A 25,786-nucleotide genomic window follows, 5' to 3' on the forward strand; every position below is an offset into this window, starting at 1 on the left:
GCCATCTAGTGGAAGAGCATTGAATTCTGCCTTTCATTATGTCCATCCATCCATCCATTTTCTTGACCGCTTACTCCTCACAAGGGTCGCTTGGGTTGCTGGAGCCTACCCCAGCTGGCTTCGGGCAGTAGGCGGGGTACACCCGGTGCGCCGACAAAACAGCATACCGGTCGAAGTAGCTTACCTCGTACGTGGCGCATGCGCAGAAGGCAATTACATCATCACGCCGTCGAACTCGTCGGAGCTGAGCATACCTCGGCTGACAAGTGACAAGTAAGTAGAAGTATGCAATTACTGATTATTTAGAACTGCATTTTACTTCGTTTTGTAATTATTTTATATATTGAAAGTATTTTATTCAGAGAGTAAGTGTTGGTCTGCAGTTAGCGTTGTGGATCACTGTGCGTTATTATTATGGCACAGTGACAGTTATACTTGTACTACACTTATTCAAAAACAATTTTGGGGCTTCACTAATGTATGTTTTTTTTCCTTATTCTTATTTTAAGGTGCAATGTGAATTCTGTCTGCGGTGGACACATGCTGAATGTGCAGAATAACGTTTTTAAGGAGTAAAAAAATGCAACTTAAATTGCTGACTTGCTACAGCCATCCTAGTTTGGAATCTCTGCATAAGCCTGCTAACGATCCTGCTGATTGGAATCAGGTGCGTTGGAGGAGGGAACCATGCAAAACCTGCAGGACCCAGTTGGGACAGCGGCCTGGTTTGGTGCAAGTGTTGTGAGATTCTGGAAAGGCGCAACATCAACTTGTTATGAAACAGACGAGGACGCGTGCAAGACGGTCTCGTCCAAGTCCCAAATGGAAAAGAACTCAAAACAAAAGTGCGCTTCAGAATTCAACGCTGCAAATTGTGAACTGATTTTTTTTCATATTATTCCTGTGCCTGTTGACAAGAAAGTTTTGGAGCGAAGGATACCAGCAGACACAAAACGAGAAGTATTTGCACACGTTTGTTTATTATGTTGAGTGAGTTGGAACGGCTCCAATTTGATGACATCCTGACAGAGTGGGCGGGGCTTTAGGATCCTTTGGTGCTCCTGATCATCTTTTCCATCAGCTTCCACTGATCGGCCGTCACCTGAGCGAGCACAAGACCGAGCAAAGCTCACGCAAAAAAAGGCCCAGGCCAGAGAAAAAGGGACAAAAAAAATAAAAAATAAAAAACAACTCCAACCTTGCGCAGCTCGTTGAATTCTCCCGCCATCATCACGTACTCGCCGCCGTCCAAGCGAATCACCTGCACGCAAGCAAACAAACGTGTTCAAGCGGCCCCAAACGGTAACCCGGGCCGGGCCGGCGCGCACTCACGGCTCCTGACATCCAGCTGGCGTAGTCGCTGCACACGTACGACGCCAAGTTGGCCATCTCCGACGCGCGGCCCAGGCGACCCGTCGGGATGCGACTCAGCATGCCCGCTTCAAACTGGCCCGTCGGGTCCAAGCGGCTGAAGGCCCCCTTCGCGGGGGTCGGCGCTCGTTCGCTCACGTTATTGGCCAAAGGACGCGCGCGGCGGCGGCCGGCGGACGTACGCTACCTTGGTTCGGATGGGTCCGGGCTGGATGATGTTGAAGCGCAGACCGTAGCGGCCCCACTCTCCTGCCAAAGACCTGATGAGGCACCCGTCACCATGGTGACCACATTGTTGTTGCCGGTGCGCGCGCGACTCACTTGTAGAGCGCCTCGACGCCGGCCTTGGCGGCGGCGCTGGGGACGACGAAGCCGGAGCCCGACTGCGCGTAGATGGTGGTGACGGCCAGGAAGGCGGCACCTGACGGACGCCAGACGGCTAGTGAGCGAGCGGTGACCTTCCCCGACCCCCCCCCCCGGCGCCCTCTGACCTTTCTGGCTGCAGATGAGTCTTTTGCCGAGCTCCAGCGTGACGAAGGCGGTGCCGTTCAGGACGATGTCGCAAATGCTCTTCCAGGCGTTGGACGACAGATTTTCCGACGGACACACAAAGTTTCCCGCCGCGTTGTTGATGACCACCTGCGCACACGCACCGGTGAGGTCATCCCGCAAGTCAGCGTTCGCCAGTGTGCGGGTCACTGATCTATTGCTTCATTTGAGGATGGTTGGAAGACGGATATATCCGAGTTGTTTTTGGCCAACGTAAACAACCAAAATGGTGGATAGTAGGGGTGTTAAAAAAAATCGATTCGGCGATATATCGCGATACTACATTGCGCGATTCTCGAATCGATTCAATAATCGGCAGAATCGATTTTTTATTTTTTTTTTATTTTTTTTTTAGGATTCACACCTTGAGCATGGAAGAATGTTATATGAACGGAACATTAAGCCTTAATATTTTATTTTAATGCTGTTCAAACATGAAACAGATTACAACCTCTATAAGACTGAAATTTCAGATAAATAAATAATACATTTTCATATAAATCTTACACTCTACAAGCTTACTGATTAGTATTTTCTAAATTTGAATGAAAAAAATCGCAACAATCGCCTTTAAATTCGTATCGGGATTAATCGGTATCGAATCGAATCGTGACCTGTGAATCGTGATACGAATCGAATCGTCAGGTACTAGGCAATTCACACCCCTAGTGGATAGTGATAAATTGTTTTTTATTTTGGTCCTCAAAACTCATTTTGACCTCTAGAAAACTTAATTTTTTGCAATTTTGCTTCATTTATAGTTTTAATCTTATTTCATTAGCATTCCATACAGTTAAGTAGTTGATCGTATAATTTCATGTCGGGAGATAGCAGCAATACTGTCACGTACGTTGCGTTAAGTGGCATTATGTCAAATATTTATGAATGAAGAAAGCTATCTAGTTTTACATTCGAGTAAATTGTGTTTTGCCATTCAGAGTGACGTCACATTGAAGTCCGCCGGTGAAGTCGTCTTTTTTTTTCTTTTCTTTTTTCCCTTCCGACTTCGCAAGTGGAATTTCCGAGTTCAAGGGGGCGTTCCCTTACACACTTCCTGGTTTGAACTCGGAAAAGTCCGACTAGCCTCAAATGCAGCATAAATACATGACTGGAGAGCCAATAGGCCGCCATATTGCTCCTCCCAAGAAACGTTTGTCGCCATACCATCCCATACATTTACACGATCCTAATTGGAGACGGCACCATTTACATTTGTCAAACTAGACGACTTCAGACATTTTACAACTTGCCTTAAATACATGTATGAATTATATGCTTCATTAATGATGATTTTTAATGATTAATGAGGATTTTTTTTTTTTTCAAGAAAAGATGCCTCTGCCAAATCTAATATTGGGGTCTAAGGAACTGAGCAATAAAAGAAAAAGGGGGTCTTGAAAGCAGCACATACCGTCCACTTGTTATTTTTTAACTTGTTAAAAAATAGTGACCACCAAGGCACCCCCCCCCCCCACACACACACACACACACACACACACTCCAACTGCATACGAGCTAGCTGTACATGTCTCATCTGTACGTCTAGCGTATAGTTTATGTAGTAGTCTGTTCGTGAAGTGGGAGGAGCAAGATGGTCGCCCCTGTGACTTCAGTGGCTTGCACTGGCGTGTATGGGCTAACCAGTCATATATATAAGTGAGTGGTGTGATGTGGTGTGCGTATCTTACATCAGGCAAGCCGGTCAGACTTTCCATACGTTCCACACAGCTCGTGACGGCCTGAGGATCTCTGACATCCAGCTGGAGCGCATGGACCTGACACATCAACAGTCAGGCAGGCAGGCTGAGAACAACAACAAAAGTGTATGGCCTCTTCTGTGACCTTTCACCTTGTTTCCAGTCTGAGCGCTGATCTCGTCCGCCGTCTGCTGCAGGACCTCCAACTTCCTGTAGCGCAAACACTCAGCGTCAGTCTGGCGCTCACAGCGCACGTGCGGAGCCAGAGCCCAAATTGCAATCTGGATGCGAACTCCTCGGCGAACCTGGTCCGCCTCGAGTCGTAGCGGCCCCGAACCGGCTAAGGCCAATCGCGGCGAGCGTCTGACCTGCTAGCGATGACGCACTGTGCCCCCAGCTGGGAGAGGGTGGCGGTCATGGCGCGTCCCAGTCCGGTGCCGCCTCCCGTGATGAAGGCCACGCGGCCCCGAAAGGCTCCGGCCGGCAACATGGCCGCCTCCAGCGGCGGGAAGAAGCGCGATTGGGCAAGGGGCGGCTGCTGAGCGGCGGCCGGCGAGCTGTGGAAAGACGACTGGCAACAAGGCGCCGCGCGTGCGGCTCGTCAAGCACCAGGAAACGTTTGGGCGAGGTTAAAAAACAAAACAAAACAAAACAAAAAATGGAGTTGCTGCTGCTTTTGCATTCCAACCAAGCAAAAGTCGCCAAGTTTGTCATGCATTACAAACGATAGAAAATATCAAATCGTGTTCCATGCAAATTGACTCACCGCCACAAAAGTTTGAAAAGTTTTGCGCCGAAGACGAAGAACCAGGGACGCCATGTTGACGAAAACTCAGCTGCTCAACTTTGACCCGGACAAAGAAAGGACGCTACATAACGCACGTTTTCAAAATAAAATATACGCGAAAGAAGAAGAAAAGAAAGCTGAAAGCCATAATGAGCAAATCATGGAGTAGAAGAGGAAAGAAAGTCAAGTTGACGAATAAAGCTTCCAGGCCTGCGTTTTTCTCCACTTCGTTGCTTGAGCCACTCAAACGCGATGTGGCCGCCAGCCACGGCACGTGCTCTTATTTTGAAGTGCTTCCGGTCGGTTCCGTCACCTTACCGAAAGTCGGACGTCAAGCAAAATCTGCTCGGCCATCGAACTCCACGTTCATGTGCTGCGATGGAAAGTTCACATTCGGAACCAAAACTCATTTTGATTTTCAGCGGCAAACGGAAGTCGGGTAAAGATTACATCACCGATGTCATCCTCGATCGGTAAAGTTCACCGCACGCCCGCTGTCGATTACGTATCGGGACGCTCATCGATCATGTGTTTTACTATATTATTATTATTGAATAAACAATGTTCATGTGATGTGCTGCAGTTTAGGAGAAGACGTCTGCGGCGTCGTGCGTCTTTCTGCGCCCCTCAAACAAGCCTACGCTCAGGTCAGTGACGTCACTCGTGCTCAGCTCAGTCATGGACTTGAAGTGAATAATAAGAAATGCCATCCATCCATTTTCTTGACCGCTTATTCCTCACAAGGGTCGCGGGGGCTGCTGGCGCCTATCTCAGCTGGCTCTGGGCAGTACTCGACTACCGTGCCGCCCTAATAAGAAATGATTATTTTTTTTTTTTTAAAGCAAAACTTTAAGATCAAACAATGATTCTAGCAAGCGTGACAAAACATCACCAAAATTGCCAATTTCATTTTGATTAAAAAAGAATGCTGGGATGAATTTAACCCTCATAAATATAAAATTACACCCATTTTTATTTGTATTTATCCCTATTGGAAAAATATCCATCCAGACCCCCATTATGCATACAGTTGGATTTGGATGTAAATATTTGGGTTAGTAATGTTTACTCAAATAGCTGCATCAAATGTTGGATATAAAGTCAACACTGGACATATATGAAGTTATAACAATAAATGACCCACATAAAGACAGAAAGTACATTAAAACATTCAACCAATGCAAAGAATAAAAAATGCGGCAGGATGCAATTCAGAAGATGCGCTTCAGGGTTGCCCTCCAGCACGGTCGGCCGGACGGATGGCTCGGCCTCTCTGAGCATCACGCATGCGTTGGTTTTGTGTCGTGCAGGAACACGGGCTGGACGCGGAGCAGCTGGCGGGTTCCGGCGCTTACAAGGAGATATACCGGGCCGACATGATCAGCTGGGGCGAAGCTCAGAGACGGCAAGATCCGGGATTCTTCTGCCGCCTGGCGACCGGGGGGACGCGCCAACCCGTTTGGGTACGTACGTCGCGCCGCTTCAGGGTTGCCGTAGCGACGGGCTGTAACGCCGGCCGCTGTGTTCTGTGACGGCTCAGGTGGTGAGCGACGCGCGGCGGATGTCAGACCTCGACTGGTTTTGGGCCCGGTTTCCTCACCAGACTCGCTGCATCCGCGTGGAAAGTCGCGAAGACACGCGCAGGCGGAGGGGGTGGCTCTTCACCTCGGGTATGAACGGCCACTTACCCGTTTGGTGGCTGCCCGCTGACCTCTTGACCTCCTTTTTTTGTGTATGCGCGTCAGGCGTGGACGACGCCGAATCCGAGTGCGGGTTGGACACCGGGGTGGACTTCCATTGGACCATCATGAACGAGGACGACGCCCCCTCACTCGATGAGCAGTTGCGGCCAATCATAGCGCTGGCGAAGGAAGCTGCCCGTCGCTGATTGGCCGAGGACAACCAAGCCGCATTCAAGGAAACCTGGACGGCGATGTGCGGCCACATTGTTACCTGGCTGTTGAACGTTTCCAAATTCCAGAAGGGATTTCTTTTTTTTTTTTAAATTTTCCTCCAAACAACCATTCCAGTGTTTGCACTTTGCTCATCCAAGATTGGCCTCAGCCTACAAGTGCTTGAGTCAGCGTATTTAAAAAAAAAAAAAAAAAAAAAAAAGGCCATCTTTGAAATCAAACTGTCTTCACGTCATCAAAAATGTCCTACTCCAATTGGGGGGCAGGAGTTGGATTTGCTCCTCTATCCGGGTGTACTTACAAAAAAATTGGAGCGACAATTCATTATCATAGTAAAAAGCAATTGCGATGCATTCAATTCAAATAGAAGAAAAGATATTTTGAAGTGCTTGTTTTTCAACTCGTGTTGTTTGAAGATTGTGGAAGGATTCACACCACACGACAGGAATCCATCCGGTTTGCCATCAAACAGCACCGACTCCTTCAACCATGCCTGATAGACGTAAGCAGTGGCGTGTGCCTTCATTTGGACGATTGGCAGGTTTGGGAAAAACTTTTGGCTCAACATGGTGAGCCAAAAGTCAAAATCCATGACTGCGCGTTCCGCTTGCCATTAAGACCGGACACGGGTGCGAGCCCGCTTGTGTTGACATGGTAAATATTTGCATTTTGGACAACTCTCGCTGCCCTGACATGGAAGTTGTCAACAAACTGCAACTCGGCGGTGATTCTTTGTCAAGCCTTTCAAACAAGACATGAAACAAATCAACTTGGTGCATTTATTTTAGAAAACAAAGCTGTGATGATGATGACATCATCGCAGCATAAGACCATGTGACACTTAATTGATCAGGCAGGCACGTCTCTGACCTCCGATTGGCCCCTTGACTTTATGCGGTGATGATGTCACGCAACGACATCATCACGGCATAAAACGAGCGACGGGGAGGCGCGGCTGGCCTCTGATTGGCCCCACAGGTTTGGCAGAAAAATGCAATTGGCTGTTCCCTTCCCAGCACGTGCCCACAAAGTGAGCCGCAAACAAATCAAGCGCGCGTTTGATTATTGATCCCACGAAAGAAGGCAAAAGGTTGAGGAATGTTCAGCAGGCGTTGAGCTCCTCCATGGTCTGGTTGAGCGTCGCGTGGAGCTCCACGTTGGCCGCCTTGGCCGTCGCCAGCGATTCTGCAAACAAACACGGGTCAGTGTGGGGTGGCGTCACGTCACATGACATGACATGACATGACATGACATGACATGCCGACGGGGGCGCGCCGCACCTTCCAGTTCATCCACGGTTCTCTCCAACTTGGCCACCGTGCGCTCGGCACTATCCGCGCGGTTCTCCGCCTGGATGGGATGCAAAGCGGAGGTCATGTGACAAACAGGAAGTGGAGTTGCGCTCTTTTTTTTTTTTGTTCACATTTCCAGGCTAAAGTGCCGCTCCTCACAAACTGACGTTTGACTCAAGTAGTGCTTTGGTGCCATCTTCTGGCAATCCATTCATGAATGGTGTGCGCAGGTTTGCCGGCGTCTAACGTGGCACAGTCTTGAACCGACCATCACAATGTCATAGTTTGCACATTTAGTTTTATGACAGTTGCCATTTCTGTCGGTTTTTTCCACATGAAGTTCGTTTGTTGGAGCGAGTGAGTTAATTTGCATTAGTTTATGTTTTGATGTAAAATGCTTCATTTTAATTTAGTTTGGCACTTGTAGCGTTTGTTTGAAAAAAAAAAAAAGTCTTGTGTGCCATTTCAACAAGCCATCATTAGGGATATAACGATAAGGGCAATATCGTGATATTAACTGCCACAATATTGTTATTGTCATGTTCACAATATTTAAAAGGAACACATCTGTTCAAAAAAAAAAAAAAAAAAAAAAAAAAGTCAGGTTGATTTCTATTTGTGCAATTCTAGCACCCTCTAGTGTCTAGTTTATTAGTGCAATTTAATTTTTATTTGGGATGTTTTGGCCTTTTATGTTCAAAATCTATGCTAATTGTCAGATGAAGGGGATCAATGTGTGCTTGCATTAGCAAGTAAGTGCCTCAATATTGTTATTAGAGATTGTAGGTGGTTTATATGCATTGCTGTTATGTACAAAAGCATATAAGCATAATATTGTGCTTTTTTTAGTGTGACCCTTTTTTTTTCTTTTTTCTTTTTTTTACAATATTGTGATCTTTTTTAAATATCACCACCCCCCACCCCCACCCCCCACCACAATATCGTGATAATTATCGTATCATGACCTTCATATCGTGATTATCATATTGTGATGTTTAGATATCATTACATCCCTAGTCATCATCAAACTAAGTATTGAGTACAAAGTATTTGTCAATCAAGCGTGTCAAAGGTTTTTCATTTACACTTTCATTACAAGCTACTCAAATTTCAACGCCACCTGCAGATCAAATCCAGGTACTGCATGATTTGTCGGAGGAGAATAAAAGAAAAACTTGTCGGGTGCGTTTGTGGCCGTTTGGCACGTTGGCGCGCGTCTCACCTCCATCAGTTTGCTCCTGAGGCTGCTCATCTCCAGCTCACAACGCTCCTCGTGCACCGAGAACTATAAGATGAAAACAGACCAGACGAGAAGATGGGATACGCCCAGATGGCACGCGGACCAAAGCCCCCTGCCCCCCCCCCCCCTCCCCTCACCTTCTCCGCTTGAGACTCAAAACTTTTGGAACTGGCCAACAGACTCTTCAGCTCCTCGTCCAAGGTGCGACCTTTGCTGCAGGGTCAAAAGGTCATACGGCTGCTAGCATTACCGTTAGCCATGTGTGCGTGCGTCAAACCTCTCAGCGAGCTCGGCTCGGGCTTCGGCACGCTCCAGTTCCTGCTCCCCCATCACCAGCTTGCGAGCCACCTGTCAATCAAACATCGGATCAGCTGACAGCCGGGCAACGCAACATCCCGCCACAAACAAACACAAAGCTGCTTCAAGCTGGACAGGATGATTAATTGATTGATTGATTTTTATTTGGTGATGTCATGGCAACAGTAGCATAATAAAGGTACTTAATAAAATGTCATAACATTTCACAAGTGGCAAGTCACTCCAACATTGAACCTAAGGCTGGGCGATTTAATCGATCAACCCCCCCCCCCCCCATGTTTTTCTCCAAAAAAAATAATTTTGACCATAATCGCGAAGCCCTAATGTGCGTACATACTTCCTCATATTTGCGGTCTGCCTCCTCAGCAATGGTTTGCGCTTGTTTGAGCTCGTTTGTCAGAAGTTCCATCTTCTCCTCATCCTTCATGGCTCGATTCTCAATCACGCGAATCCCCCTGCACACATCATCATCGTCAACAATGACGTCAACAATATCGTCATCATCATCGGCGCTGACCTCTCGCTCTCGTCGGCCACCTTCTCCAGCTTGTCCAGCTTCCCGATGGCGGAAGAGAGCTGCTCGTGCGTCTGGTCCAGGTTGTCTTCCGTCATCTGAAGACGGCGACTGAGTGACGCCACTTCCGCCTCTGCCTGCACGTCACATGACAGCCAATCAGCACAGGTCACAGGTCAAGGTCACACGGTTGCATACGCGCACCTCATCGCGAGCCCTCTTCTCCTCCTCCAGCTGCCTTTGCAGCACCTCTGCTCGTTCTTCAGCTTCTTCCGCTTGTCCTTGAAGAACTTTGATCTTCTTCTTCACCGCCTCAATGCTGCTCACAGCGCTCATTTTGTTTTTGTCCTAGCAAGGAAGTAGCAGGAAGTTAGCTTTAGAGCCAAACAGGTGTGTGAGCAGGTGGAACGTGTTGGCGGATGACAGTGACAAACGAAGACGACGGAAATGAAAAAGGCGAAAAAGACAATCGAGAACATTCCCAGTGAAGCCAAGGTGCAGCAGAGCAGGTTCGGGCGGGTCCGGGCGTGTAGCGCAGTCTTAGTGACGTCACCGCACGAGCGTGTCATGGCGCGTTCACGTCAACGTGCTCGATATTCCCTCATTTGCAGTAGAAAGAGGCAAATTGGCGGCGGCATGTTATGTTAGCTCCTCGTTGAAACTTAACCGCGGCCAAATTAGCCTGTTAGCAAGCTAGCATTCAACAATGTGTGTGCATGACACGCCACTTGTTACCTTACCTGGCCGAGTCCTCAAACGTTAGCAGCTAGCGGGCTAACTAGTCGACGGCAGCTAGCAGGCGGAATGTGACTGCCGAAGAACGCCAACAACTTGTCGGCCCTTTCTCTCAGACTCCAGCGAGAACGTGTGCAAATCGCTCGTGTGCCGGTTTAGGCGTGGATTGATTCGGGTCGACCTCTTGCCTTTGGTCCCGCTCAGTTCGGTTCGACTTCCGTATTCAACCAACTCCCAAATTGGACTCCGCCTTTTTCCGCGTTCTTGCTAACAGGAAGTGACGCTGCAAAATGACCCTCGCCGACTTTTTGGTCAATAAAACACTTTTTAAAATCTTTTCATGGCCTCGTGTAGTCCTTTTATTGTCCTAGTTTGTATTTCGTAAACACTGCATAATATATACATGAATAAAGGAGCATGCAGCAGTAATGACCAGCTTAGTTGATTTAAAAACAACTTACATACTGTACATGTATTTTTTTTTAAACGTGTATAAAAAACAAAACAAAAACAGCAAAAAGTTCTCCTGAGAACAACAAAAAACGTTTGACATGAACGAAAGAGAGCATCCGGGTCACTTGACACATAGGAAGTGTCAACCAGACGGTCTGCCCTCCATTTTTGAAAAGGTCACCTACAAGCTAGCATGCTAACATCTTCCCTCTTTGTTTTCATCAGCCACTGAAAGCTGAGTTTAAAGTTTCAGTCTGTTCTACAAACATTAAGACAAATAAATAGTCATGAGGATGTTGGCTAAAGGCATTGTGGGTAGTGTAGTCAAGTCGCTTCATAGTGACCATGACTCATGTCACGAATGGCAACTCCCACTCCTATGTGCTTCCTGTTTCAAGTTACACAGCATTATGTGGAGAAGTCTTTCTGGAGCAGGAAATGACGTCTTTTATGCGCTGATTCTTCTCTTTTTGCCAGTGACATCTTGGAGAGACATTAACTGGGTTCACCTCCGCACTCGCTCTCCTCTGGGATGTCCTGCAGGTCTGAAAGGACAGAGCTCATGTTAGCCATAAACCGCATCATGCTTTTAAATGGAATTGCTTGCAACGTGACGCCAACAGCAAACTATCAGAGGACTGTACATGATATTCTCAGCTGAGCTCCTTTAGTGAATACAGTATAACAGCATACAGTGTAAGCACTAGTGCAGCGTGCAAAGCTACTGTGTATGTTTCCAGTATCCTGTTCATGCCCTTTGCACTATGTGGCGTCGACTGACCTCTGGGGCTGTCAGCGCGTGGAGAAATCTTCACCACTTGTTGGTCTTCTTCCTCCTCGTTGGCTTCCTGAACGCCGTCCAATTGGTCGAGGGGGTCGTGAGTGGCCAGTGGAGCCAGGGGGTGGAGTTCCAGCTCTCTACTGCCCCGCCTCCTCCTCGCCTGGTCAAAGTGCAAACAGATAGCACAAGTCGTGTTGTGTGAGGGAATGTTCATGTGACCATCCAAAGGCCACGAGTGCGTACGCTTGTTGCTAAGTGGACAATTTTGGGTTTTTCTCGAGGACAAAAAAAAAAAAAAAAAAGGATTTGTACTGAGAAACGGACGTTGTCAGGCGAGAACCGGATTGCTCCGCCCACTTCAGCCACGTCATCGTGCTAAAGAAAAACCCAAACAGGCGACAAGCCCAAGTCGAGAGTTTGTGTGCACTTGTGCAATTCCGTGACTGATAATCCGTACACTTTGCTTTTTAGCCGTACTGGATGCCGCTCGGTACCTGGAAACGTCTTTTGTGTGTTGCGCAAGCTGCCGTTTGATTGGCCGTCGCATCTGATACCTTCCCATGCAAATTGCAAAAGCATCCCGCAGCGCACTCGAAGGCCCGCAGCAGTTCCCTACCGCGTCTCCCTTGATGACGTCGCTCAGGTCGCCGTTGCTCCTCCTCCTGCCTGCCGGCTGCGCCTCCTGTTTTCCAGGCTCCTCCTCTCCAGCCCGCAGCCGCTTCACTTCCTCCTGCAGAAGCTCCACTTGGCGGCGAAGCAGCGCCGCCTCACCATCGTCCAAACCCGTGTCCCGCGACACCGAGCGGCTGAGGCGCGGTCCTCCGGAGGCGGGGCCAGGGGCGGGGCCGCTCCTCACAAACAGCTCCACCAGCGAGTCCTGACGAATGACGGCGGCCTGCGGGGGGCGGAGCCGACGCGTCAGCGAAAAGGAAGCCCGACCGAAGAATGACGACGACAGCCACGACGATGACCTCTGACCTGTAGAGCGTGAAGCTGCGCACTCACGCTGACCAGACGCTGGCACACTTCCTGTGGAAAGCGTACGGTTAGCACGGACGCCGACAATCGCTCGCTTGCGGCGTGAGCGTGACGGAAGGAAGGCTCACCTCCTTCAACGTGACCTCCTGTAGCTGGTTTCCGTTCGGGTCCTGCAGGAAGAACCAAGTGGACAGTCTCACTTCTTCTTATCCATACCAGGACGCAAAACCATTTTTGGCAAACATTTAACGGCTAAATGGTAAACAGACAACCTTTCATGTCGCATTTTCATTAAACGACACCAGATGGTGCCCAAAGATTAAAAAAACAATTTTTTTTAAACAAAGCCTCCCATTTACACATGAACTGTCGACTGCTGACGGCCCACTGGGAGCAAATTGGGGTTCAGTGTCTTGCTCAAGGGCCACCGGGGGGAGGATGGGACCCGCAACCTTTGGGTTGGGGGACGATCACCTTACTGGCCCCAAAAATAACATCATAGCAAAATACTGTATGACTTGTGAGCTGAAAAGCGCCCCCCTGGCTGACTAACACACTTTCCAAAAAAATCAGACATCTTGTTTGTGTGGCACTTGAAAATCATACAGTCATCGTTATTCATGCACTCACACGCTGGTGGCGCTAAACTCCATACGGGCATCCGCGAGCCCTCTCATCACCACCAAACATTCGCACCAGTCCAAATCGGTGTCAAGTGCCTTGCCCTAGGACACCAGCAGACCAGTTTATGGCTTATTTTAAGCTTTAATTGCTTGTTTTGTTACTTGGAATAAGTGCATACAGTTTATTTTAAGATTTAATTTCCTTGATTTGTTGCTTAGAATAAGTGTTTTAAGCTCATTTTAAGATTAATATAGAGCTACACATTTTTCTTATTTCAAGAAATCTAAGTTAGTAAAATTATCTTATTGCACTGGCAGATAATTTCACTTGTTTATAGTAAATTTACACGAAGAACAAGTGTATTTTATCTCATTAAGCAGACGTGTTTTTGCAGTGCGAGCATGCAAAACGTCACGCAGCAGCAACAACTGACCTTTGACACGTTGATCTCCACAGACGCGTCGAGTGTGGCGGCCTCGCCGTCTGCCGCAAACACAACAACAGGAGGATGAAGATGAGGATGATGAAGACGGCGCGTGATTGACGGCGACTCCTTACTGCTCAGCTCCGGCTTGCAGTTGGCGACGGTGCCTTTGCCGATGCTGCATCCTGCCAGCAGGAGGCTCACCTTCTCCACTGCACGCCAACAATGACAAGACGCACACGTTCAAGTCCTTCGCCACTTCCGCCTTGGCTCAACTTGCGCCTTCACCTTCACAGATGGCGCCGGCGAGCAGCGGCTCGGCGGGCGGAGCGTGAGCGGCGTCCGCTCGGAACAGCTTCCTGTTGTCTGACGCTCGCGGCGCTCCTTGGCCGGCTCCGCCCCTCGCCGTGGCCTCCGCCAGCTCGCCGAAGAGAGTCAAGCGCTCCTGCAGGAGCTCCACAAGCTCGCGGTCCTTCTGCAAGATGTCCGCTGAGCGGCCCGACCGCAAACACGTCAGCGCCGCGGCGCTCGACAAAATACGCAGCAAGGTCGCCGACGACGCTTACCTTTCAGTCGCCGCAGCAACGCTTTGTCTTCCGTTTCGATTAAAGGGAAGTCTTCTCTGGACGGACAACTGCACACACGCACACACATCAGCCGAGTAGTACAACATGCATGGGGGGGGGGACTTTTTTGAAGGAGGACGTAATATACACGGGTGTGCGTTCGCCGCAGCATTTTCCACCGCGAGTTGGACCCAATTGTAATCCTTTCACAAGGGGTCAAAGGTCGACACAGACGCAGGTGCACGACCGAGCCCGGACTGGGCCATCTGGAGAGGCGGGACAATTCCCGGTGGGCCACGAGTCAGCAGGCACGAGCCCGCACATTCACATTTGTTTGAAAATGGCGCAGGCCACAACAAATCAGTCACATTCGTTTTCAAATCGTTCACATTCCTTTTCATTTTTTATGTTGGCAATCAACTGCAAATCCAATCACACTTACAGGCCATTCATTCCATAGAGCACATTTGTTTACTAAAGGTGTCACCGAGTTACAATAATTGAAGATCAAAAGAAGCAAAACTTGAATCCAAAAACAATAAACAATATCAACCTTGTGTGTAGAAAAGTAACACATCAAAGAGGCAAAACAGAATCACAAGTGTTACTACTAGTAACCGCAACAAAGCATGCTGGGAAAGCGTCCTACCATTACCGTTGCTCTCTCCAAGTTAGTGTGAATGAGCTCAGTCGTGTGCACCAAAAGTGGTGAGAAGACATTTCAAAATAAGAGTAGTAACAGGAAGTAGCTGCCTTCAACTTGCTGCTTTCATTTTGGAAATCAAAATGGTGGATGTTGATTCAAATGTGAACTGAAAGTGAAAACGTACGACCAAGCGGTGCCGAAATCAACACATGCCATGGCCACGTCACTCGGCGCGTCAGATACGACAGTGGGCGGAGCCAAAGGAGGGTACCTGAGCGAGGCCTGCTGGATGACGTTCATCCACGTGCGCCGCTCGTCTTTGGAAGAGGCGTGCAGCTCGTACATCTGCGGGGGGGCGGAGTCACTGATCAGGTACATCCCTCGCTCCTGATTGGCTATATCTCGGACGATCAGCTTGGTCAGCGAGACCACCGGAGACTTGTCCTGTCACGCACACACATTGCAGCTGCAGCGGGCGACCGGTCGCTTCGAGCGGTCGCCGACAACTTACAAAGGAGGCGAAGGTGAACTTCTGGTCCTTCTCCTGCAGGAAGACCAAGATGTCCGACATCAGCAGGACGTGCACATCTGGACGCAGAACAAAAAGAAAGAGGGCGGCTGATGTGATTGTGTTAGCTCCGCCCCCGCGCTTGGCGCTCTGGTTGGTTGGTTGGTACCTTTCATCCTGGAGCCTTGCACCTTCCAAAGGAGCATCCCTTCGTGGAGGAGCTTCCTTCGCAGGAGCTCGCCTCCTCGGAACACGCCGCCGCCGCGCACCTCCGCCTGAGCCCGGGGGTCCAGCCGGGCTTGGACTTCCTGCAGCCTCCGGGTCCGGTCCAGCTCCTGGACCTCCTTATCCACCGAGCCGATCAGCTCCTTGAGGAGTTGCAAGGCTCGGCCGAGCGCTCGCGCCTCCTCCTCGTTGCCTGGCGGGAGGTCACGGGGTCGTGAGCGCTCGACTTAATTGAGACGCGACCTCTCCTGGACCAGCGTTCCCGACCCCGGCACAAGATGGAGGTTCGGGGCTTGCAGAAGTGGCAGTTTGGATGGGACTGGAAAATTGGACCATTCTTTTGCGTGTACGGTGCCCATCCCGAACGCAGCAGCTGCTTGTTTATGAGCTAGCTTATAAGTAGTGCTGTCAAAGTTAAAGCGTTAACTAATTAATTAATCACAAAGAATTATCGCATTAATCATTGTATTACCACAGATTAATCACACTATTAATTTCGACCGCATCTGATCCTTTTTAGCCAACAGTGGATGGTTACATTAAAGGTAGCTGTTGGAGTTTGAGCAATAAACATAACTACATGCATTAAAGTAAAGCATTTAAGAAATGTTTACATATGACGTAGGTCATTTTTTCCCATTTTAAATTAGGCAAATAATTAATTGATTACAAAAAACAGGATGAGGGTGTGCAGTGGATATAAATTTTTGACGACAAATGTCGAAAAAATTAACACATAATAGGTGCGCTTCCAATTTAGCGGGCAAAACATGTTGAGAAAAAAAAAGTTTTTTTTATGTCAGGGATTAATCATGATTAATCAAAATTCTACGAAAATTTTGCCCCCTTTCTCGTCTTCGGCGATCTCTCTCGAGGGCGACGTCGGCTCGAGCGTCGTTTGAGCGAGGCGACGCCGGCGGTGACGTACCTTTGGTGTTGTCGAGGATCCTCTGAATGAGAACGGGATATTTGGTGATCCTCTGCGTGACCAGCAGGATGCACTCCTGGACGCCCAGACGCCGCAGAAGAGGACCGCGGCAGGCGCGCTGAGCGGGGGGGTGGGGAGAGATGCAAGCGCAGGTCAGCCTTCTTCCTTCATTCAACCTCAAATCATCAAACTCATGCTAACGGCTAACGCTAACTAGTCAAGTCAAGGCGTGTCCATCGGCATTTGCTCACGACGAGGGATGTTCGATACCACTTTTTTTTCAGACCCTCAGTACTCACCGATACCAACTGCCGATACCAGTAGTACATTTTGACAAATAAAAAAAATCACTAAAAGATATTTTTAAACAAATATATTTCCTTTAATTTTGACAAAAAAAAAACAGCACAGTCACTCTTCAATAGTCTTAACACTCAAAATGAAACACAAAAATGCTCTTTTAGTTTATGATTCACAATTTTGAAGTATTTCCAAACCGGTGAAGTTTTGGTGAAAGACTGCTGCAAGCTAGCACCAGTTACAGGCAAGGAGGACTCACTTAACGTCTTCCCCCTCTGCCGTCGGTCGCTTGTACTCGTCTGCGTCACGAGTACTCGAGTACTTGAAAAAAGGCTGGTATCGGTACTCGCCCATCCCTACTCACATTTCACGCAAAGTTCGAACGGTTTCTTCAGTTGTGAAATTTCTCCCTATTTATAGCTCTGGTGGGCGTGTCACCCACCTTGGGGGCGGACCTTCACCTGCCCGATGACAAAACAGCTTGTCATGTGGCATGACACAAACTTTTCCCACAAGGGGGACGACAAGCTTCAAAACAGAAAACCGAAGATGAAGCAAAACAAACCGAGCCTCGATTCCAACCTGAGCCAAAATCTGGACCAGTGCCGATCCACAACACGGACCAGACCTGCGTGTGTGGATCAACCATCGTCTAATCTCAATGACTGGGTCTAGTTTGAATCCAGCCTGAGGTCCCTCCCGGTCTACGTCTGGCCTAAAGACTCGACTCGATTGGAGTCCAAGCGTGCGGTCGATCTTGGCCCAGTTTTTAGCTTTTGCCCAAGGTTGCGGTTGAGGTCCACTTACCCGGATGAAGTGCTGCAGTCTTCGGTCACGAGTTACAACATCTTTGTAGAGCTTCACAGCTTTCGGGTGACGACTGCAAAACTCAGAGTAAACTTTCTTCATGTCGTCTGCGCACTGACCTGAAAACTGGACACGCGCACGCGGGCGGTTGACACGTTTGCTCGTCTCTCGTCCCAAACGTGAGCGCGACGTGCTCACCTGCGCGACCAGCAGCTCTCCGATGTCGGGGACGATGAAGTTTGGGCCGCCGCCCTGAGCGGCGCCGCGCTCCCTGCGGGCCACCAGCTGTCCCAGGAAGGCGGTGTGGATCTCCAGCAGCTGGTCCAGACACGGGAAGATGGTGTGGACCACGCCCGCCTCCAGCATCACCTCCTCCAGCATGCCGCGCCGATACACGCCCTCCATCACGCGCAGCGTGCGCACGTGGTGGAATTCCGTCTGGATCAGCTCTGCGCAGGCAAGCAAAAGGGAGGCCGTCGTCACGGCAACCGGGACGCCCGCAAGGCCGGCGTACCGTAGATGACGTCTTGTTGCTTGATCAGGTCTTTATGGAGCGTCTGCAGGAATTTGGGCTCCACCACCAGACTCCAGCTGTCGGCTTGGACGCTGCGGCCCTCCAGCTGCAACTCCTCCAGCAGGGGGCGCCACCAGCAGTCGCCTAACAAAGTCACACCTTTCTTCATCTCTCCAAAAATAAGAAAAAAGGTAGCGACGCAAAATATACGCACCGTCGTCCGTGAGCGACTCCATGGACAGAGTCCTGCTCCGGAAGTTGAGAGACTCGGTGGACTGCGACAGAATCCTCCTGAGGCCGACCGGGTCCTCGCCCATGCTGGACGGACAGACGGATAGATGGAATCTGGCATGCGACACGCTCGGCCGTCGGTCCGGCACCGGAGACTCACCCGGCGATGTTGTTGGTGGAGACGCTCTTGGCGAGCGAGAGACCCGAGCGGACCCGTCGGGAACCCAGCAGGGACTGGCGGAGGCTGTCGGACGGGTAGATGGCCGAAGCGGGACGCTCCTTGGCGCTCGGGGCTGCGCGGCCAAAGCGGCACACAAAGTCGTCACGTCACGCGCGACCGCGTGAACGAGCGGCGCACAATCGAGTCAACTCACTTTTTGCACGCAGGGCCACGTTCTGGAGGGCCGAACTGTTCCTCGCCATCGCCAGCTTCTGTTGCTGTCAAGCGCACAGGAACACATGTCAGACGCACGGACGGACAGACAGCTACGTTGCGTTTTTTTCAGGACTGCCAGACGACTTCGGCGTCCACCAATTGAGCATTCTGGAGGGGAAACCTCCTTTTTCAATTTCTTGTTTCACCGTCATGACAAAGAATGTCAACTTTTGCCCGTTTTCCACGTTTGGTGCTTCTACTCAACCAGCATGTCTCCACCTGCCGACTGCAAGCACCTGTTTCAGGGGTTTGGATTTTGTGGACCTGGTGGATTCCCAAACCGGGTCGACTAATCGTTCGTGTCAATTGCAGCTTGTGGCAGTAGCGAGTAGCAGCTCTCGTATGAGCTTGGTTAGCTTGTTCGAGGTTCAAATAGGAGCGTCAACATTCGAATTAAGCTGGCCGCCAACTTTTTTTTCCACAGTAAATGGATGCGGCATGACGCGCAATTGCAACAAAAGGAACATCAGTCCATGGGATTGTGCTTGCTCCCACCAAAATGGCCGCCATGTGGGCTTGTTGCCGACGAGCGTGACCACACCAACTAGTGTTGTTCCGATACCGATACTGGTATCGGCAGAGGCGCCGATACTGCATTAAAACAGTGGTATCGGTATCGGTGAGTACTCACAAGTAACATGCCAATACCATTAATTCCAACGCTAATATATGATTTTGGATGCAGCATCTTGTTTGTGTCTTGCTCGTGCACGACATTCACTGATATGTGACGTGTTCACTGCATGCCGAAAAAAAAAATCTTAGGTATCGCTATGGTATCGGTATCGGCCGATACTGCAAAGCTGGGTATCGGCATCGGTATCGGGGGCAAAAAAAACGGTATCGGAACAACACTAACACCAACCTCAATGTTTTTTTTTTTTTTTTGCTTTTGTCATGTTTGTCTATCTTGAAGAGCAAGTTGCGCTCTTCTGGCGCTTCTTGGAGCTTTTTGAGCGCTTGACGATTCGCGATGGAACGTTTGGGGCGCCGTTGCTAATATCGTTTCGTCGCAATGCAGTTAGCTGCAGCACCGAGCGACAATTGATTCACGTTTGAGCAGTTTTTTGCTGGCCAGCAAAATAAGAAGAAAAGCAAAAACAGGTATGAAAAGTGTACGGAAGTGATGTCTACAAAGAGCACGTTGTTGTCCAGCCACCGATACGACAAGGTCGTCTTTTGTTTTGACCGCCACTCGCATTCGTCTCGTCTCGTCACTCTCAAGCCAAACGACACACGGCAAATGTTTCATTTCACCAACGATTGTTTGTTTGGTTGTGCCGTCATCAGTGGCTTACCTTCTGCTTCATCTTGGCGCAGTTTGCCAAACTGTCTCGGCAACGGTTGTGAATGGTCACGTTGCAGCCTGACACACAGACGGACGGACAGACGGATAATTAGAGACGACATGTAGCCCCATCGTTATCATCAATTGCGTGTGTGCACGTCACCTGGGCAACTGAGGGCCTCCTTGGCGGTGATGCTTCGGTTGCACGCCGAGCACAAGGTGGTGGACGACACCGTCAGCGAGGTGAACAGGTGACCTTTGTTGGAGCGCGCCTCCTTCTCGCGCTCCTTCACGCGCTCCTTCTCCTTGTTCTGACAACACGCACGCACATCAACAAATGAAAACGTTCACATGCAAAGACGACAATGCGTCACGAGTGTGCGTACATGCCTTGACACACAAGAAGAAACGTCAACAAGCTGATTTGTCACTTTTGCTCACAACTCAAATGACAACAAATTAAACTAAGTTTTTCAAATGATTAAACACTTCACAAATCAGCTGACAAAACTCTGGCTGTGTGTGCGTGTGTCATGAGACTGCAGTCACACTGGCTGAGCATCAGCGCGAGACACGCCCACAAGGCAAGAGGCACGAGCGATGGACGGCGCAGGCGCCCTGGACTGGTCGCCAGCCAATCGCACGACTTTCAGCCACGACTGGTTGCCAGCCAATCACATGGCACGTAAAAGCGCAGCCTCCCCTCGTGCCCCAACATGCACGCACGCACGCACATATATGACGTGATGGCGCTGAAGTTGCTCATGAAAGACAATGTGACTGTGAGGCATCGTTAACTCATTCACTGCCAGTTCAGGAAAAAAAAAGAATCTTTGACGTCTAAAGCCGTCTATGGCAGTGAATGTGTTAAATAAATGAAGACAATTTTAACATCTTGTTGTTCTTGCAAATGTCGTCGTTATGGAAGAAAAAACATGAATTTTGGAACAAAAAAACATGAATTCCCTCTCTTGCCTTGAGGGCGATCAAGTTGAAGCTCGACTTTGTCCTGCTTGAGCTGCAGGAAGTTCACATCCGACCCGTCCATGACATCATGTGAAAACCACTGAAAAACTTTGGATTCAGTTGCTTTTGACCTGATATTTGCCTTGTAGGCAAAAACAAAAAAACATTTCCAACCTTTGGACAATTTTGTTTCTCCCATCAACTTAATGAACATGTTGTTGTTGTCAAGAGACTGATGGATCTTATCTGGATGCGGGAGGAAGCCAGGGAGAACGCACGCACGTAAAATGTAATGAGCATACGGGTTAAACATTAAACTCGTGTCAATGTCATAAAAAAGAAAAAAAGAAAAGAAAAAAAGCCGGTTCAATGAGTGACCGCCATCGTGCTGCGCTGCCTTTAAATAAGCGCACGCGCACTCGCACGGCTTGCTTGGGAAATAATGCTGTGACTGTGACCACTGCCACCCCCCCCCCCCCCCCCCTCCAAAAAAAAAATAGCTGACGTAGCTCATGTCAAGAATAACACGAAAGATGGGCACACAATAAAAAAAATGTCTTCTTTCATCTTTCCATGTAGCACACGAGTACGAGGTCGTCTTTCACCAACTTGAACATTTTTCATCCATCCTAATCATTCAAACAGTCTTTGAACCGTCGTCTAAGGGGGAAAAAAAGAGCAAGGACTATTGACAAAGATATCGTAATGAATAATATGAACGTGATGTTAAACAATTTGGCCTTGTACATTTTCACTTCCTGTTTGGAGACGCGCACGCGCACACCGGCCCTCCCCTCCCCCCACCCGTTTCCTCTGCAGGACAAAGCGGCCACGCTGCGAGTAACGGACACACGTACACGCACACGCACGACAAGCTCAAAAAGAAGCGCAAAGCCGCGCAAACAGTACAAACCCAAAATACACGACACACGTAAACATCCTGCGCGCGCGTTCGTCCCGGGGAGAAAAAGGGTCGGTCAAGGTTTTTTGTTTTGTTTTAAACGCTTCCATTTCCGCCAAGTTGCTTCTCGTCACACGCGCACACGCACGCAAACTCTTCCCACTGTGGCAAACGCAAAAGTGATGAAGAGCAATTAGCCACGGATCGATCACGGATCGATATCGGCCTTTCAAACTTATGGGGGGAAAAAAGGAAGAGAAAAAAAAGAAGACAATAAAGAATTGTATGTCTGTGTGTGTGTGTGTGTGTGTGTGTGGAGGAGGATATTTAAAAAAAAAAAAAACGGAACTGAAGAAAAGATGCCCAAAGTGACAAGATGCTTGTAAATGAAAGCTGTGGACGGCTACTAATCGATAATCAATGATCAACGATGGCTTGGGTTCTTTTTGCTTTCAAGCGGGCTCACCTTTGCGTTCATTTCTTTCATCTTGTCCTTGTTCCTTCCATCCAACAGCCGGGACATCCCGCCAAAGGGTCCAGTCAGTCAGTCAGCCAATCAATCAATTACTCGATCGATCGATCACTCGATCGATGTCTGGCGGTTCCGGCGCAGGTTCGGGTCCCGCTCCACAAGCCGTGTGCAGTTTGGGCGCAGGGGCGGTGCTTGACCGGGAGTGACAGACGGCATCCGCGATACCGTCCAATCGGAACACAGGCCGCTGATGGAGCCTTCGACCAATCCCTGAGGCGCTCCCTTTGCGAAGGCCCGCCCACTGGGCTCCGGAGGCGTTCGCGTTCTACGCCGGGACGTGACGGAAGGCGGGGCGGGCTCGTATGGGCGGAGCCCATCACTATGACAACGTGTCCAATGGTCACGTGACGCTCAACAGCCATTCGGAATCCGGCCGGTGGTCATGTGACTGGTTCCACATTCTTTTGATGACGTGGAAGCAGCCGCTAACTCCGCCTGATCGGGCTACGCCGGTCGCATGGAGGAAAGGCACTAACCTGCATATGTGACTGGATAGCGGAGAGCCTATACGCGCAAGTGCAAAGCGTTGAAGTAATTACACAAAATGTGGCAAAGTGTGGCTACTGCCGTAAACAAGGAGTGATACTCATTTCCAAGACCGCTAGCACCTCCTGGTGGAGATCCGTAGAATAAACGTTTTAAATCACATCACATAAGTGTTTAAAAAAAAAAACTTATTTGGAATGTAATTTGTTAATTTCTTAATGTTATTTTTTGTCTTCCCTTTATTTTGAATTATCCATATTATTTCATTGTGTTTGTAAAGTTATATCATTTGGATTGCTTTGTATCATACGTTTGTTTAGCTAAAAAGTACAACAAAAATGTGGTTTCGTCCGAATTGAGGATTAGGCAACCCCGATCCGACCGCGGCGCAGAAAATGCGTCTTTTCTATGTCTCCCTGCCCCAACACAGGTGAGGCTCCTCCTGTGTTTGCAGATGAACTGATCATTTCAATCACCTGTGTCGGAGGAAGGAGACATGGAAAGCCCGCAGGACTCGGCGCTCCACGACCCAGCTGGTGCACTCGATTGATCACCAATCAAGCAACCTTTTTGAAATTGAGAGCCATACTTGTAAAATAAGCTCAAATGACTTAAGGTTTGGTTGTGCACCTGATAATAATATTCATGCATGTGAGGAAACAGCAACACTGCTTTTGTTTTGCTTTTTTTGTTTTTTATGCTCCGACTGTCAGTGTCTGCATTCGCATATTTGTAGGCTACATCATTGCGAGAAAAATCACCAACATCACCGGTGACCGATCGATATGAGCCAACTCCGCTCCCGCGGGCGCCCGCCTGTACATCTCATCCAGGTGAGCCGTCTTGTTCATGTTTCAACCTCAAACTATCTTCAAGCTCCTCAACGCAAACGTAGAACACGCGCTTAAGATAGATCGATCGATTGATCGAAGGCAAGCAAAACAACTTTCTGTACGCGCCTGATTCAAACTGTATGCATGTAGTAGGTGGCTTAATTGGTCGAACAAAACAAAACAAAACAAAACAATGCAAAACAATGCAAAACAAAACAAAATAAAATAAAATAAAACAACCAAAAATCAAAATCAAAACACACATGCAAGAAGATTGTCATCGTTGGCAAATGCAAGCACTTCCGCTTTCAAACTTCACCGAAGGAGGAGTTTGCTAGTTCGCTCACCTGGAGCACAAATACGCACACCTGTTGCTTGTCGTTTTGGTTTCTTAAGGGCTTAAGGGCGGCCAGTCAACACGACAAGAAGAAAAGAAAAAGAAAAAACAACGGAAGCTCTCACTGGTCAGTTTATGGGGTCCAAATGTTCTCCATGGATTTCCGTTGACTTCTTGTTGTAGCCGTTAGCAAGTTAGCTTGTTAGCATTGATTCCGTGATGATCGCTAACAATTGAGGCGAAATGTGGCAAAGAAGGTTCACAATCGTCCTGGCGTGGATGTTTGCCTTATTGTACCACTTCAGCTTGAAAGATTTACTTTGTTAGGTTGCAGGTGAGGACGTCATAGCCGCCATGTTGGTTTGAGTGACGTCATGTAATTCGTCATTTTTGTTTCACCTGCACTCATTCATTGTATGCAGCAATTGTTTACTTCTAAAGGGCTTCGATAGTATCTTATGAAATTATGTGTTTCACGTACGATGGAGATATTTGTCCTATTCAGGAGAATGAATGAAGAATGATTTCTTCGAAGTGAAAAGTCCAAATCTGTCTTGTAATGGCAATCCGTCATGTCAGGAGTCAGGACCGACATTGATGGAGGAGTACGCGGGGTCCGAAAGGGATGAGAGGGACTTTTACAGAGGTGTCAAACTACACGACCACCGGGAGGACAGGTCGCCCTCGGCAGGTAAATCGAAGCAAAGCTCACGTCGTCCAACACTGGCCGGGTTGATGACTTGCCGCCATTTTGTTGTTTTTGTCGCAGGTGGTGGACGTGGCTGTCCCAATCGAGATATCCTGAAGGTGGGCGTGTCTCTGCTGACCTCGGCAATCTTCTTCCCCTTCCTGGTGTGGGGGGGCTTCGTCTTCCTGCCCTTTGATGCCCCCCTGCTGGATGGCGCCCCCCTCAGGATGCTGTACGCGCTGCGCTGCTCCGTCTTTGCCGCAACGCCCGTCGTTTTGGGTGACCGCAACACATGAAAGTCCGTCCATCTGTTCGTCCGTCCTCCGGCTCACCTGTCCTCGTGTGCGCTCGTCAGGCTGGCTGGCGGTGGGCGTGTCGCGCCTGAGGTTCGGCGTGGTCGGCCCGCTTTTGGACGACGCGGCGGATGTGTCGGACGTGGGCGTGCACAGGAACTACACGCGCGAGTCGGTCAGCCTCTTCCTGATGTACTTCCTGCAGCTGGTTGTCATGGCGATTTACGTCAGCCAGGAGCAGCTGAAGCTCGTGCCGCTGCTCACCATGGTCTTCGCCTTGGGACGGTGCGTGTGCAAAAACCGTCCGTTTGTCTTTCTCGGGCCGTGAAAACCGTCAAGTTTGTGTCGGCAGGTTGGTCTACTGGCTGGCGGCCGCATTGGGTAGCAGCGTGCGCGCTTTCGGGATGGGCCTGTCGCTGCTGCCCAGTGTGGTGATGATGATGGCCAACTTCGTCTTCATCTTCACGGCCGAGTCGGCGGCGGACATCTGGAGCTCGCCTGGGCACGCCGACGCGACGGCGCCCGTCGGACGACAGCGCTTCTGGGGATGAAGAGTCAACTTTACATTTTCACACATTTGCTTGATGGTTTCATCTGAATAAAATAAATGATTCTCATTGAAGAT

General features: G+C 49.3%; 5 protein-coding genes across 10 annotated transcripts; 2 read left to right on the forward strand and 3 right to left on the reverse strand.

Moving 5' to 3' along the window:
• Positions 1-961: 961 nt before the first annotated feature.
• Positions 962-4,643, reverse strand: decr1 (2,4-dienoyl CoA reductase 1, mitochondrial). 2 transcript variants are annotated; one of them, XM_077527787.1, is made up of 10 exons: positions 4,384-4,638; positions 3,986-4,188; positions 3,770-3,827; positions 3,609-3,695; positions 1,863-2,010; positions 1,693-1,792; positions 1,559-1,631; positions 1,333-1,479; positions 1,199-1,261; positions 962-1,102 (listed from the first exon to the last, which is right to left on the reverse strand). In XM_077527787.1, exons 1-10 carry the CDS (start codon positions 4,435-4,437, stop codon positions 1,043-1,045), a joined length of 993 nt encoding a protein of 330 aa, XP_077383913.1. In that variant the 5' UTR covers positions 4,438-4,638; the 3' UTR covers positions 962-1,042. The 2 variants fall into 2 exon arrangements, with proteins under 2 accessions (XP_077383913.1, XP_077383911.1); XM_077527785.1 differs by lacking the exon at positions 962-1,102 and having other exon boundaries at positions 1,130-1,261; positions 4,384-4,643.
• Positions 3,678-7,892, forward strand: pmvk (phosphomevalonate kinase). Its single transcript, XM_077527793.1, has 5 exons — positions 3,678-4,877; positions 4,988-5,051; positions 5,715-5,867; positions 5,945-6,074; positions 6,150-7,892. Exons 1-5 carry the CDS (start codon positions 4,657-4,659, stop codon positions 6,290-6,292), a joined length of 711 nt encoding a protein of 236 aa, XP_077383919.1. The 5' UTR covers positions 3,678-4,656; the 3' UTR covers positions 6,293-7,892.
• Positions 7,083-10,652, reverse strand: LOC144022736 (tropomyosin-like). 2 transcript variants are annotated; one of them, XM_077527792.1, is made up of 9 exons: positions 10,417-10,652; positions 9,886-10,029; positions 9,685-9,818; positions 9,505-9,622; positions 9,127-9,197; positions 8,987-9,062; positions 8,832-8,894; positions 7,598-7,667; positions 7,083-7,502 (listed from the first exon to the last, which is right to left on the reverse strand). In XM_077527792.1, exons 2-9 carry the CDS (start codon positions 10,015-10,017, stop codon positions 7,420-7,422), a joined length of 747 nt encoding a protein of 248 aa, XP_077383918.1. In that variant the 5' UTR covers positions 10,018-10,029; positions 10,417-10,652; the 3' UTR covers positions 7,083-7,419. The 2 variants fall into 2 exon arrangements, with proteins under 2 accessions (XP_077383918.1, XP_077383917.1); XM_077527791.1 differs by having other exon boundaries at positions 10,422-10,650.
• Positions 10,421-23,615, reverse strand: LOC144022733 (rho guanine nucleotide exchange factor 2-like). 2 transcript variants are annotated; one of them, XM_077527784.1, is made up of 22 exons: positions 22,459-23,615; positions 20,289-20,436; positions 20,136-20,203; positions 18,776-18,839; positions 18,562-18,694; positions 18,385-18,488; positions 18,171-18,314; positions 17,855-18,105; positions 17,657-17,782; positions 16,550-16,667; positions 15,566-15,814; positions 15,400-15,476; positions 15,160-15,233; positions 14,243-14,310; positions 13,965-14,165; positions 13,811-13,888; positions 13,686-13,735; positions 12,757-12,798; positions 12,629-12,679; positions 12,267-12,545; positions 11,651-11,810; positions 10,421-11,414 (listed from the first exon to the last, which is right to left on the reverse strand). In XM_077527784.1, the coding sequence occupies exons 1-22, from the start codon at positions 22,513-22,515 to the stop codon at positions 11,365-11,367; spliced, it is 2,592 nt and encodes an 863-aa protein (XP_077383910.1). In that variant the 5' UTR covers positions 22,516-23,615; the 3' UTR covers positions 10,421-11,364. The 2 variants fall into 2 exon arrangements, with proteins under 2 accessions (XP_077383910.1, XP_077383909.1); XM_077527783.1 differs by having other exon boundaries at positions 15,160-15,332; positions 22,459-23,613.
• On the forward strand, positions 23,038-25,783 carry LOC144022735 (transmembrane protein 79-like). 3 transcript variants are annotated; one of them, XM_077527788.1, is made up of 6 exons: positions 23,038-23,055; positions 23,747-23,843; positions 24,760-24,871; positions 24,950-25,147; positions 25,224-25,446; positions 25,514-25,783. In XM_077527788.1, the coding sequence occupies exons 2-6, from the start codon at positions 23,796-23,798 to the stop codon at positions 25,710-25,712; spliced, it is 780 nt and encodes a 259-aa protein (XP_077383914.1). In that variant the 5' UTR covers positions 23,038-23,055; positions 23,747-23,795; the 3' UTR covers positions 25,713-25,783. The 3 variants fall into 3 exon arrangements, with proteins under 3 accessions (XP_077383914.1, XP_077383915.1, XP_077383916.1); XM_077527789.1 differs by lacking the exons at positions 23,038-23,055; positions 23,747-23,843 and adding an exon at positions 24,141-24,307; XM_077527790.1 differs by lacking the exons at positions 23,038-23,055; positions 23,747-23,843 and adding an exon at positions 24,318-24,514.
• The last annotated feature ends 3 nt before the right edge of the window (positions 25,784-25,786 follow it).

This window comes from Festucalex cinctus, chromosome 7 (genome assembly GCF_051991245.1).
Source record: "Festucalex cinctus isolate MCC-2025b chromosome 7, RoL_Fcin_1.0, whole genome shotgun sequence".
Lineage (NCBI taxonomy): Eukaryota > Metazoa > Chordata > Actinopteri > Syngnathiformes > Syngnathidae > Festucalex > Festucalex cinctus.

Coding starts and splice junctions, on each gene's coding strand:
- LOC144022733 (XM_077527783.1), bottom strand. CDS start 22,515: ATGTCCCGGCTGTTGGATGGAAGGAACAAGGACAAGATGAAAGAAATG. Junction 18,106..18,170: donor GCAACAAGACGTCATCTACG/GTACGCCGGCCT, acceptor TTGCCTGCGCAG/AGCTGATCCAGACGGAATTC. Junction 11,415..11,650: donor ACGCGCTGACAGCCCCAGAG/GTCAGTCGACGC, acceptor CTGTCCTTTCAG/ACCTGCAGGACATCCCAGAG.
- LOC144022735 (XM_077527788.1), top strand. CDS start 23,796: ATGAGCCAACTCCGCTCCCGCGGGCGCCCGCCTGTACATCTCATCCAG. Junction 24,872..24,949: donor GGACAGGTCGCCCTCGGCAG/GTAAATCGAAGC, acceptor TTTTTGTCGCAG/GTGGTGGACGTGGCTGTCCC. Junction 25,447..25,513: donor ATGGTCTTCGCCTTGGGACG/GTGCGTGTGCAA, acceptor TTGTGTCGGCAG/GTTGGTCTACTGGCTGGCGG.
- LOC144022736 (XM_077527792.1), bottom strand. CDS start 10,017: ATGAGCGCTGTGAGCAGCATTGAGGCGGTGAAGAAGAAGATCAAAGTT. Junction 9,063..9,126: donor CGAGCCGAGCTCGCTGAGAG/GTTTGACGCACG, acceptor TTGACCCTGCAG/CAAAGGTCGCACCTTGGACG. Junction 7,668..8,831: donor TCAGGAGCAAACTGATGGAG/GTGAGACGCGCG, acceptor CATCCCATCCAG/GCGGAGAACCGCGCGGATAG.
- pmvk (XM_077527793.1), top strand. CDS start 4,657: ATGTGGCCGCCAGCCACGGCACGTGCTCTTATTTTGAAGTGCTTCCGG. Junction 5,868..5,944: donor GGACGCGCCAACCCGTTTGG/GTACGTACGTCG, acceptor GTGACGGCTCAG/GTGGTGAGCGACGCGCGGCG. Junction 6,075..6,149: donor GGGGTGGCTCTTCACCTCGG/GTATGAACGGCC, acceptor TATGCGCGTCAG/GCGTGGACGACGCCGAATCC.
- decr1 (XM_077527785.1), bottom strand. CDS start 4,437: ATGGCGTCCCTGGTTCTTCGTCTTCGGCGCAAAACTTTTCAAACTTTT. Junction 4,189..4,383: donor CTTTTCAAACTTTTGTGGCG/GTGAGTCAATTT, acceptor CCTTGTTGCCAG/TCGTCTTTCCACAGCTCGCC. Junction 1,262..1,332: donor CCAGCTGGATGTCAGGAGCC/GTGAGTGCGCGC, acceptor GCTTGCGTGCAG/GTGATTCGCTTGGACGGCGG.